Source organism: Nyctereutes procyonoides, unplaced genomic scaffold, assembly GCF_905146905.1.
Source record: "Nyctereutes procyonoides isolate TBG_1078 unplaced genomic scaffold, NYPRO_anot_genome, whole genome shotgun sequence".
NCBI classification, from domain to species: Eukaryota; Metazoa; Chordata; class Mammalia; order Carnivora; family Canidae; genus Nyctereutes; species Nyctereutes procyonoides.
Genome location: NW_026575020.1, coordinates 40,992,956 through 41,006,127, shown reverse-complemented (window position 1 = coordinate 41,006,127; position 13,172 = coordinate 40,992,956). Strand labels below are relative to the sequence as shown.

Genomic DNA, 13,172 nt, shown 5'->3' with positions numbered 1-13,172 from the left:
CAATCTTTAAGTAGCCATCAGTATAAGATTGAATAATCCATAATCCATCCATCCAATGGATTACTATGCTGTCCCTGTAGAGAAATGAGGATGATCCTTAGTCACTGCTAGAAGGGACCTCTTTACAAGGTATAAAACGAGAAAAGGGAAGGAGAGAAAAGTGCATTCAGAATGCTACCATTTACCTGAGGGGCTTGTGGGAGAAAACGTGAATATACATATGTATTTACCTTTTTATTTTCCTCATGACAAATGCATTTTAAAAAATTACCTATGAAAGAGGGTAGGAACAGAGTGATGAGGGAGAGATGGAAAGTAAATTTCTCAGAACATACCGAATACTATATACCTCTTTTGTAGACTATAAATTTGGCTTTGAAACCATATAATTATTTTATGTGATTACAAAACAAAATTATTTTTGAAATGCAATTCCAAAAGATTAAAAGAAAAAAAAAACTATGTATTGAGTTGGTGACACAACCACAGGAAAAAAACAAACTACTAATGGTTTGTTTTTTTATATATATATATATTTTTTATTTATTCATGAGAGACACAGAGAGAAGAGAGAGAGGCAGAGACACAGGCAGAGGGAGAAGTAGGCGCCATGCAAGGAGCCCAACATGGGACTCGATCCCAGGTCTCCAGAATCACGCCCTGGGCTGAAGGCGGCGCTAAACCGCTGAACCATCCGGGCTGCCCTAAGTTACTGTTTTAAAAGTTTCAGTATGGGCAGCCCGGGTGGCTTGGCGGTTTAGCACCGCCTTCAGCCCAGGGCTGATCCTGGAGACCCGGGATCGAGTCCCATGTCGGGCTCCTTACATGGCGCCTGCTCCCTCTGCCTGTGTCTCTGCCTCTCTCTCCCCTCTCTGTGTTTTTCATGAATAAATAAATAAAATCTTTTAATTAATTAATTAAACAGTAACTTAACTATACTTTCCTACTGGGATAGAATCTAAAGACAAAAAAGAATTGTCAAATTTAAAAAAGCAACACAAAACCAATAAACCTATTATTGGTATTGCTGCTGAGTTATGTGGGTATTGTGGGATAATGCAAAAGTACTTATATTGGCATCGCTGGAAATCACTTTTGATATGAGCAATAGGAAATTCAGATACAAGAGTGATGAGGTTAAATAAAAGTGCTATAGTCTTAAATTGGAAATATCAATATGAACAGTTTACCTTTAACATACACACATTTACTTCCTAGTGCTGACCCCTGGAAAAGCCTAAAATAATAGCAGACTTAGTAGCAAAAAAATGAAACAAAAAGAGTCCCAAAACCCAAACCATAATCTCTAATACCATTTCCCACAAAAAGGAAGCAAGACTCCTTACAGAAACAGAGGAAAGAAAGAAAGAAAGAAAGAAAGAAAGAAAGAAAGAAAGAAAGAAAGAAAGAAAGAAAGAAAGAAAGAAAGGAAAGGAAAGGAAAGGAAAGGAAAGGAAAGGAAAGGAAAGGAAAGAAAAGAAAAGAAAAGAAAAGAAAAGAAAAGAAAAGAAAAGAAAAGAAAAGAAAAGAAAAGAAAACAGAGGAATACAAGTCTGGAGCAGGAAAAATAGAAGATAAGCCCAGAACACCTTGTCCTACCAAAAGGTAAGGGAGCTATTAAAAACTACTGGGATCCTGTCAAAAGGATTCAAGACGCTAACTTGAAGAAGCTGTCACTAGATAAAGATGGGACAAATTAAAAATCAATGAGAACTATAACTATCACTAGATAAAGATAGGACAAATTAAACATCAATGAGGAGAACTATAGTAGATTCATACACAGAAAACAGGTTTAAATCTTTTTAAAGTGATAGGAGCAGTTTTTTGTTTTTGTTTTCTTTTTCGAGCCATGCAAGCCTTTATTGTTGCAGTAACACTGATACAGATAGCCCCATGCTGGGTCAGGGCTCCACTCACCCCACCCTACCCCACCCCACGGTCCTCATCACTGTAGAACTTTGGAAGCTGGAGGGAGGCAAGTGGGACTTGTGAGTGTTTGGGTCACCTGGAACCAAGGATTCAACAGGGTCAGGATGCCTGAATCTTCTGTCCTGAAGGGGGCTGGGAACACTTGGGGCCGGGATTCAAGATTTGGCAATGCCCTGACCTGGTTTCAAAGCTGGGGTAGGGTCAAGAGCCTTAGTCCCATATCCCAGCTTTAGGGATGAGCATGGTAGATGGGCAGGTTCCAGACTGGGGGTTGGAGTATCTCTGGGTCCAGAGTTTGAGGCTGGCCACGGATGCTCTGGTCTCTAAGCCCCAAGTTCAGGGCTGGGAACAGTGGTCCCCTAGGTAATGGGGGCTGGGTAGGAGAGATATCCCAATTTCAGACGTGGGTGGGGGAGCGGTCTCACTTACCCTCTGCTCTTTGAACTGGACGGGTCCCTCAATTTTAAGGGCTGGGAAAGGGCTCTGGGTCTGGTACTGGCCAGGGTGGGGTGGCATTCTCCAGGTCTTGGGTACAGATCCCAGACTCCTAGGATCCTTGGTGAGGCAGCCCGGGTGGCTCAGCGGTTTAGCGCCGCCTTCAGCCCAGGGCTTGATCCTGGATTCTGGGATCGAGTTCCACGCTGGGTTCCCTGCATGGAGCCTGCTTCTCCCTCTGCCTGTGTCCCTGCCTGTGTGTGTGTGTGTGTGTGTGTGTGTGTGTGTGTGTGTATCTCATGAATAAATAAATAAATAAAATCTTTTAAAAATAAAAAAATAAAATGACACTTGGGGGGGAAAGTCACTTTTTGAAAACACTAGAAACTGGGGATCCCTGGGTGGCTCAGTGGTTTGGCGCCTGCCTTTGGCCCAGGGCGCGATCCTGGAGTCCCGGGATCGAGTCCCACATCGGGGTCCCGGCATGGAGCCTGCTTCTCCCTCTGCCTGTGTCTCTGTCTCTGTCTCTCTCTCTCCATGTCTATCATAAATAAATAAACAAATCTTAAAAAAAAAAAAGAAAGAAAACACTAGAAACTATTTGAAAAATGAAGAGAATTAAATACTTAACCTACCTTTCCTAGACGAACTGTACCTCAAGGTAACCAAATTGTAGATATGGGGAAGTTTATCTATATAGAAGTATTATAGCTAATATAAAGAATTATAGGTACAAAATATCACCATTTTACAGTCCCTAATAAATTAATGGACCAAAAAGAGAGACAATCAGACATAATGTGCCTTCTGATGAACGTACTTATCATCACATTTTAAGCATTCTTGCTAAGAAAATGAACTTGAGCCTGATCAAATAACTAAATCTAATTACCAATTTATAGGAAATAAAGGGGACAGGACATATAAAACAGGATGCAATGTAAAGTACATGGGACAAATGATACACTTCTTCAATAAACTAGAAGGAGGAAAAAGACAAGATTTCCTTCTCCTAAAAAAGGAAATTTTTAGGTGTGATGTCATTGTTACCTTTTTTTTTGTTTTTTGGGGGTTTTGGGTTTTTTGTTTTGTTTTGTTTTTAAAGAAGGTCTCTCTTTTAGAGACACATATGGAAATATTTAAGAATGAGAGAGGACAGGAACACCTGGCTGATGCAGTCGCTTGAGCGTCTGACTCCTGAATATGGCTCAGGTCATGATCTCAGGGTAGTGAGATCTAGTCCCACATAGGGTTCTGTGCTGGGAGTGGAGCCTGGTAAGATTCTCCCTCTGGGCAGCCCCGATGGCTCAGCGGTTTAGCACTGCTTCAGCCCAGGGCGTGATCCTGGGGGCCCGGGATCGAGTCTCACATCAGGCTCCCTACATGGAGCCTGCTTCTCCCTCTGCCTGTGTCTCTACCTCTCTCTGTGTGTGTCTCATGAATAAATAAATAAAATCTTAAAAAAAAAAAAAAAAAGATTCTCCCTCTCTCAAAAAAAAAAAATGTGATAAGACAGTTGGTATTCACTTCAAAATAATCCAGGATTGGAGGGCAGGAGGAGTTTTAGCCAGTTACCTATAAATAGAACTAAACAACCCATACATTAATTAAAATTAAGTGTTTTAACAGTGATGGCCATTTGAGGGTTCACTGTACTATTCTACTTTTGTAGATGTGTAAAATTTCCCTAAAAAAAAAAAAAGTTTTAAGAACAGTAATTTTAAGCACCCAAGAAAAAGAAATTAGAAGTTACATTAAAAGGACTAGAAATGGGGGCACATGGGTGCTCAGGTGGTTGAGTGCCAGACTCTGGTTTCGGCTGAGTTCATGCCCTCAGGGTTGTGGATACACCCTGTGTTGGACTCTGTGCTCACTGCAGAGTCTGCCTCAGATTCTCTCTCTCTCTCTCTCTCTCAAATAAATACCTAAAATCTTAAAAAAAAAAAAGACTACAAGTGAACAGTACTACCAGCTAAGCAAAGATAAATATAAATGGTGTAAATCTTTTGTAAAATTGAATAAAATTCTCAAATATTACTTGAGAGGAGAAGCATAAAATGTTAAATACTACTGTTCTAATTATTTGTATACTCCTCTTATCTAAGTGGACTTTTTCTTTTCTCCCAGCCAGCAAGAGGAACAGTGTTTTGCATACACAAGGATCACAGTCCTTCAAATATATAACACATCACCCTAACATACTCACAGAGAGGAAGCAAATACTTTCTCTATGGCTAAAAAAAATAAATTAATTAATTAAATAAAATAAAATTTAAACCTATAAAAAGGAACACTGGTTTGACATTAACTCCAGGGGGTTCAGACAAGTGTGCCCATCCTCTTTCAAGCAATATTAGTGTAAGCAGCCATTTACTCAACAATCCTTTCTCTGCTGAAGGTGAGATACAAGATTGCTTCTAATCCTCATAACAACCCTACAGGTGATTTTATTCGCTTCCTTTCACAAATAAAATAAAATATTTTTTAAATATACTGAGGCACAGAAACTTGGGACTTAGATGGGCACTACATGTGTCTCCAAGGCTCACATCCCCCAGCTCCTCTCATACCCTTGAACGCAAGAACTGTCCATGTGGGAGTCAAAGAGCATCTTCCTCTACATTGGTTTCCTTCTTCCTATTTATTCATACAGGCTAAGCGAGATCAATGAAACATCCTTGAAACCTTTCCTGTGGCTCAAGTGAGTTCAAAAGTTTATTTTTTCTAAGTCTAACATGGATGGATTTCCCTTCAGCAACTTGGCTCAGCCCACTGCAAGTCTTACTCATTGAATGAAGTACACACACTATGGAGCCCTAAAAGAGTTCCTCCCTTCACACTGCAGATTACAATGCCTTCTCTCAATTATAACTTTCCACTTCTCCTCAGAAAAGTAAACACATTACATAACTGGCCCTCACCTTCCACTCATTTATAATGTAACTTTGCTAACCTTGGCAAGTTATCTTTGATTCTTCTCTTGCTCCTTACATGTAATTTGTCACCAAGTCCCGTCAATTCTACCTAAGATCTTCTCAAATATGTCCTTTTTCTTTCACCAACCAGAACCTCACTTCAGGCCTTGATCTTATACAGCACAAACTATAACAGTTCCATAAACCAGTGGTGTCCAATTTTTTTCCATGTACTCCTTCCTATCGAAAAATGTGAGCGTTCACCTGATACACATATCTATAAGTTATAGGAATGTCCAACTATACTTATATATACATTTGAAAACACAAAAACAGAAATTTTGAAGGTTGTTATAAAAACAAATGTAAGGGCAGTCCCAGTAGCCCAGCCGTTTAGCGCAGCTTCAGCCCAGGGTGTGATCCTAGAGACCTGGGATGGAGTCCCATGTCAGGCTCCCTGTGTGGAGCCTGCTTCTCCCTCTGCCAGTGTCTCTGCCTCTCTCTCTCTGTGTCTGTCATGAATAAGTAAATATAATAAAATCTTAAAAAAAATGTAAGTTCTAACATTTTTTTCACATCCCAATGGATCATCTTGTACAGGCCAGAGATATCACAGTTCTACAATGCTGCTGCCAGAGCAATCTTCCTCAAAACCCAAATCTGATTGTATTATATTCCCAGCTCAATCTCTCACTGGAATTATGTCCCAGTAGCATAAGCTTACTTTTCAACCTCATCTCCTCTAGCTTTTATTCACACGTCCTGTTCTTCTGCTATACCTGTCTTTCACACAGCTCCCTCTGCCTACAGTCTTTTATCTTTGACAACCACTGATTTACACATTAAGAGGTTCTCCAAGAAAAAAATATATTCTGAATACTGTAACCAATTTACAGATATAACTTATCTCTTTTCTATAGGAAGTCAAATACTGTGAACATACCTTTTGTTACTTCCTTTATTTGGCTCCTTTTCAAGTCCTAAATACTTGGAAAGAATGGGTATGGATTCCAATAAAAGTCCAAGAGACCAACTTTGTTTTTGTTTTCTTTGGTTTATTTTTCTTTCTGGTTTATCTTTCCATTTCCCAACAAAATCCTTTTAAGCAAAAAGGATATTGTAAATCCAGAGATTAGTTCCCTCTAGGGCCAGGAAAAAGGCTGAACCTTTGCAAGCCACAATGAGAATCCCAGCTAGGAGCTTATACACAGATGTAACAGCCTGAGACATTTTTCCACAGCAACACTCCAGGTTGTACCTTCCCTGTTTCAACCTTCCTAGCTACTGTCCAAAGCCCTCCAAGTTGATTGAAATGATTATGATTAGAATGATAGAGTTGCACAAATACATTATCCAAGAAAGTCATGAAAATTCAAGTGACTTTGTGCATTAATAATGGGGAGCTCAGCCTCCAGCAAGACTCTCATTCTACCACCCCAAGTCTTTGTACTATCTTCCAGGGGGACAGGCAAGGGAGCACTGTGTTGGGAGGGGGGGGAGAAGAGGCAATAGCTGGAAGAGCCCTGGAGGGAGGACTCTGGTCTCATTCCACAGTAGAGACACATGTCAGCTGTGCTACACAACAGGCTTCACCAAAGAACTAAGTCTGTGGTGCATTTTGGTAATAGGACCCTATGATGAGCAGTCCAAAAACAAGACTGAAGCAGAGCTATCCTAAGGAGCCAAAGCTGCTTCTCTGTACCAGAAAACAATGAGAAGGGGTTATCTCACTCCCCAGTCCTAAAACTTCCACTGTTCTCCCTCTAGGAATGTCCCCTCCCTTAACTAAGTCTCACCTTTCTTTCAGTTCAAGTTTCAGCCTCTTCTGAGAACCTATCTCTGTCTACTCTGATCTTTTGTTTTCTACACGAATTCACTTGGGCCAAATCAAAACCACAATGAGATACCACTTTACAGAAAGTGGTGCAATTGCTTTGGAAAACAGTTTAACGGTTTCTTAAACAGAATTACCATATGATCCAGCAATTCCACTCCTAGGTATATACCCAAGAGAAATGAAAACATATGTCCACACAAAATGTTCACAGCAACATTATTCATAACAGCGAAAAAGTGGAAACAACCCAAAAACCTAACAACTGATGAATAGATGAATAAAGTGTGGTTTTTCTATACAATGAAATATTATTCAGCAATTAAGAAGTAATGAAATATTTATATGCTATAACATGAATAAACTTCGAGACTATGTTAAGGGAAAGACAAAGGATTATACATCGTATGATTCATTTATATGAAATGCCCAAAATAAGTCTATGACAACTATAAGTAGATTAGTGACTGCTGAGAGCGGAGAGTGTTTGGGAGGAGTGGGAAGTGAATGCTAATGGGCACAAAGTTACTTTCTGGGGCGATGAAATGTTTTTAAATTGGATAGTAATGATTGATCACAGTTTTGTGAATATGCTTAAAACCATTTAACTCTATATTTAAAAAAAATAAATGTTATAGTGTGCTAATTACATCTTAAGTTGTTTTCTGACTGCCATGGCCTACAAGGCCTTAGTCAGGCCCCAGTCTATCTCTCTGGACTTACCTCAAGGCTCTGTCCCATCAGTCATTACCCAAACCCCTGGCCTTCTATCAATTCCTGAAATGCGTTTAGGGTTTTCTTGCCTTGAGGCCTTTGTGTATGCTCAACTCTGCCTGAAATGAAAAGTTTTGCCCAGTCCTTTTATAGGACTAATGATTTCTCATGCTTGAAGTCTCAGCTCAAATGTCAGTTCTACAGTAAACTTTTCCTCAGTGCTCTAAAACAGGACAGCTACCCCTGCATTCTCCCTCAGCATCTCATTTCCTTTCTAGCACATCCACATAGCTTTAAGGAAACTGACGTTTTTTTTTAACCTGTTAGGTCCACCAAACCCTAAGCTCCATGAGAGTAGGAATGAATATATTATTCAGCATCAAAATTCTCAATGTCTAACACAGTTGCTGGCATGGGCCTAAAAATGTTATTTAACATTTTTTTTTCCCTAATATGCCACATCTTCACACTTACTGCTGTTCCCTCTAATGAGACTACTGCCACCATCATCACCATTCCTCTCTGGTACCACTCTTGCCCTTTTCACACCCTTACTCATCTCTCCTGTCTCAGCTAAAACACCTTCTTGATGAAGCCTGCCTTCCTTCCTTGAACTGTCCTTGGAAAATGGTCTCTCCACTTCTTTACCTATTCAGGACTAGCTGCATCTCCACCGTAGCATTGATCAGACTGTATCAAACTGGGGGGTGGGTTTTTTTTGGTAGGGAGGGGGCCTGGGAGAGAGTTCGTTTCACATTTCTGTCTCACTACTACGTTGGAAAACCTTAAAGTGAAGAAAAACCTTTTCATTTTTATGTCCTTAGCACTTAGCCCACTACCAAGCACGTGAACTGGTACAACTAATCATGACAATACCAATAAAAACTAACATTTTTTGAGTGCTCAATATGTGCTTCACACTCTTAGTTCTATAGTAAGAGAGTGAATAAACAGATATGCTTTTTGGTCACCAACCTCAAAGAGGTCACAGTCTGACAGGGACAGAAGACAGGTATGCTGGGCTAATGTAGAATACATACCACCACAAGGCCAAATGAGCTGCCCTGTCTTGTCCCTATGCCTTCAAATCTTAAAGAGTATGCGCCTTTCTCTGCATCCATAAATGTCAGGTTTCCTCAAACTCACTTAGAATACTTCCTTCGATTACTTACAATGCACTTCCTGCCCTTGGTGCCTGGAAACAATTTCTAGGATGTCACCACAAGCAATATTAAACTGCCACACAGTTTCCTTCTGTATGTCTGCATTATCAGTTAAACTGCTTCATATTAACCACATTCTAGTCCACTGGGATCACTCAAACACTAAATAAGATTTAAACATACCTGTTGAAGATTGCCAGTTAGAGCTGCTCCTTTTACCCCTCTAGATTAAGGTCTGCTAGGGTTTAAAGTTCAGGAGCTTTCCAGGGTGCTACCTGCACAACAGTGACCTTACCTTCTCTTTCCCCGGCCAAGTAGATAGACGCTTGGTTTGAAGCTAGACCATGTTATTTAAATGAACAGGAACTAAACACTTTTTAGAAAAAAAGTAATTTTCTACATAGACTAGGACAATTAACTTAAAAACATAAAAACTCTTGGTCCTCAAGAGTTCAGAATAACAAGTTGTTCTTTTAATGCTATGTACACTCAACTCAGAACCTTAGTCAGGACCTTAATTCAGATCCTACCATACTTCTTAAACCATTCCATAAACTCTTTCTGAACAACTCTCTGTGTATCGGGTACCAGGTCTGACACAGGGAACTCAAGGACGAATAAGCCAGTCCTGCTCTCAAGAAGTTTATGTCCGTCTTAACATGGAAGACAGTCAAGGAGTTGCATTTAGTTACTCAGACAGTGATAAACACAAGGGGCGACAGAAACATGCGAGGGGCACATGTCATGTCCTACCTAGGCTGAAGAGAGGATGCACAGATGAGGGGTACCTGGCCTAGGCTGAAGAGAAGATGCACAAACGAGGGGCACCTGGCCTAGGCTAGGGGGTGCTTGCACAGATGAGGGCCGCTGACCTAGGCTGCAGAGGCAGCTGGGGGTGCAGAACCGGCATCATGGCAGGCTTCCTGGGGATAGCATCTAATCATAGCAAATAAACTCCCATTCTCTCATATGAAAAATGTGGTTAGTAGTACCTACATCATTGGACAGTTGTGGGGATTTGATGAAATGGTTCACATAATGCAATACCATCATGCCTGACACAGGGATTGTGCTCAACCAGTCTTAGCTTGAAGTCTGAACAAGCACTAAAAGGTGATCAACACCTCTGCCTAGCAACGCACCTGCTTTACTAATCATACAACAGACACCAGCTGCACAATTACACACAGTATTGTTTTAATCAACTTTTATTTTTTAATAATGAGAGAATGTTAAGCCCTGCTCTTCATATTAACAGTCTAATGCCTTGATCAAAATTTTTTTTCATTTCTTGAAACATTCCATTCTCTGACATTTCTTGCATTAAAAAAGTATGGGTTTTCTTAGTTTTTTTGATAGAGAAGGTAAAAGAGAATTAACAATTACTGAATTTTTAATAAAAGCCCAGCAATCATATTGATATAGCATTTATTGGTCATTATGACTCTGCAGCATATAGTCTTCCCCATTATAGCCTCAGGGAAACTGAGAGTGAAAGAAGTAGTCTGTGAGAAGTTCCACAGTCAACAGACAAAAGAGCTGGAATTTGCACCAGATCTGATTCCACATCATCAGCCTGACTAGGCCACATAGTATCAGAGATAAGAGGAAACACGGGCTGCCAGAGTGCTCTCCTGTTGAGGGGCCCCAGAGTGCTCTCTGTTCCACCCCCATGCCAACACACACACACACACACACACACAAGACTGTCCCTACACAACAGAGCCTGCACACTTGGATTCCAAGTCAGGCAGCTCGACACCTTGAGCCAATTCCGTTCTCTCCTGTCAGGGTAGAACAGTTAGTGACCAAAGCTCGGTTTCCTCCAGAGACGAGGGCAGCATCCATGTAGATGGTCCCTAGCCACCTGTCCAATCCCCATTCCTAGCTGCAGACAGAAGTTGCTTAGTCAAGAGTCACCAAAAATCACAATTATTTTTCATAACTTCTCTTCATACTCTTTGAGTCTCACCACAAGTAAAGCGATTTCCCAAGCCTAAGCTTTTATCCTAGAGCAGTCTAGTCTCAAGATCAAAAAGGCTATTCTTTACACTAATTTCACACCTCTGCAAGCTCCCTCGCCCAAGTGCTCAGATGTAACAGTAATGGGTTCCACAAAACACACCTGAAAAATATACGTTAACCTGCAACTTTCAAGAACAAGACAGAGACCTGGTGTCAAGTTATCTGACCTTCCACTGGTTGGATTTTCATGCCGGTTCTGACACTGACAGTCTCACATCAGACAGGTGTCTAAACTTCTCTGTAACAAAGGTAAGCATCCTCACAAGCATACTCTGTGACTACAAGGTGGCTTTTGGAAAGTGTTTCTAAGTGCTATTGAAATTCAAGTCACAACTCTTTCTTGGAAGTAGGAGGTAAACCTGGAGTACCTCCTTAATCCCAATGCTCTTACAAAGACCTCGTCTTTTTACCTCCTCCCAAGTCCCGTCACTGTTGTTTGGAGCACACTTCTAACTTTCTCCCGTTGCTTCCACAGAATCAAGACTGAACAGCGTGCTCATCCAACTCTTCCGTTTTCGTCACCGTAAGCACACTTTTCTAGCTTCATTTAGCAGGTGTCTCAAGGCTGCTGCAGCACATACATTTAGTGAACGGGAAGCCTAAGCCACTCGAGGGGCTGCAAGGATGGGCAAGGGTCATGCTGCATGGACACCGACAGAACATGAGAGACATCTGAATGATTATTAGAGTTCGTCCTCAAGGCCCTTTCAAACTTCCCCAGCATTATTCTCGAAGTGCTGAAATAGACACATTCCACAGACTTTCTTGTAAGCAGGTTTAAAGTGTCCTATGAAAGCCGATCGGGGAAAAGCCTATGCTGTCAATTTTAAGTGCCCTTAAACAATTGTATTACTCATAGAGAAAAGTGAACATTTGTTAGTGATTAGAGATAAGGCATCTCCTGTTCGGGGGCTGAGGAAGGGAGAGGCCGCAAAAAGGACCTGGCTGGGAGGGGAGATAGACTCTAAGGCAACACACCCAGACTGGAATGCGTAAAAGTTGCACTTTCCAGAGTCAACTTCTGGGTCCAGAAGGAAGGCAACAATGTTTCGGTGGGTTCCGGGTTTGATGTATCAACAACATCCCCCAGAAAACCAACCGTCCCCGAGGAGCCCAGGTGAATGAATGAGGGAGTCTGCCGGATTGGGTTACAAAGCCCTCCCAACCACCGCCATCAAGATCAGGTGCTCAATTACGACACCGAGGCATCTTCCTTCATAGCCTCTGGCCCTTGCTGAGTGGAGACTTTCACAGATAAGAGGGGGAAAGGAGGAAAGAGAAAATGGCCTTCGTCCTCCGGCCACCCAGACCTGGACTCCGAGTGGCCCAGGACCGCAGGCCGCAAGCACACCTCTTGGGAGCTGCCCAACTCTCAGGGGCGCCCCAAACACACCCATCTGGGGCGCTGCTTCCGGGGATGTCTCGCCCTCCCCCCGCCCACAGTGCAGAGGTTCTAGTGCCCGGGAATCCCCGTGGCTCCCACTCTCGGCGGGGGGGGGGGAGGGGACACCCGACCGCCCGAGCCCCTGCCCCCGCGCGGACCGCCCCCGCGCCTCCCCGGAGCGTCATGGCAACCCTCCCCCTCCCCGCGTGCCGGCGTCACGCGGGGAGCCCCTCAGGCCCCGGCAACAAGTCCCCCGCGCCGCCCGCGGCCTGCAGCCCCCTCCCGGCCTCCCCGCCCCGCGCCCGCCCTGCTCCGCCCGGCCGCACTCACTTGATCCTGGAGCCCATGGTCCCCGGGCCTCCTCATGGGCCCGCGGGCCCCGCTCGGCGCTGCGCTGCCCGCCCGCCCGCAGCCGACCGGCCTCCCTCCGGCGCTCTCCCCGCCCCTTCCTCCCTTCCCTCAGGCTGGGCCCGCCCGCTCGAAGCTCGCTCCCTCGCCGCCGCGGCCGCCTCCCGGGGTTACTGCGCTCGCTCCAGCCCGGCGAACGCCATGGTCGCCGGCGCGCGTACCCGGCGCGCCCCGCCCCGCCCGCCCGCCTGCCTCGCCTCGCCTCGCCCACAGCCGCCGCCTCCCGCCTCCCGCCCGCGCCGCCGCCGCCGCCGCCGCCGCCGCCGCCGCCGCCGCCGCCGCGGCGTGCGGGGGCTGCCGGGAAGTGTAGTCCGCTCGCCCACGGCCGGGCCGGGCCGCCCGCGGGTGGGGGGGAGCCGGCC

At 43.8% G+C, this 13,172-nt stretch overlaps 1 protein-coding gene across 6 annotated transcripts in view; it reads right to left on the bottom strand.

The window, feature by feature from the left end:
* Positions 1 to 12,962, bottom strand: part of DENND1A (DENN domain containing 1A) — a 506,616-nt gene extending 493,654 nt beyond the window's left edge. For 4 of the 6 annotated variants that reach the window (XM_055337769.1, XM_055337779.1, XM_055337804.1 and 1 more), the window contains exon 1: positions 11,429 to 11,906. Coding sequence is in view for 1 of the 6 variants with exons in the window: in XM_055337761.1 (XP_055193736.1) it covers positions 12,733 to 12,749 (17 nt within the window). In the remaining 5 variants the exon portion in view is untranslated. Of the gene's footprint in view, positions 1 to 11,428; positions 11,907 to 12,732 lie in introns of those variants that run through there. The other 2 variants (XM_055337788.1, XM_055337761.1) reach the window with 2 other exon arrangements.
* Between the last annotated feature and the right edge of the window lie 210 nt (positions 12,963 to 13,172).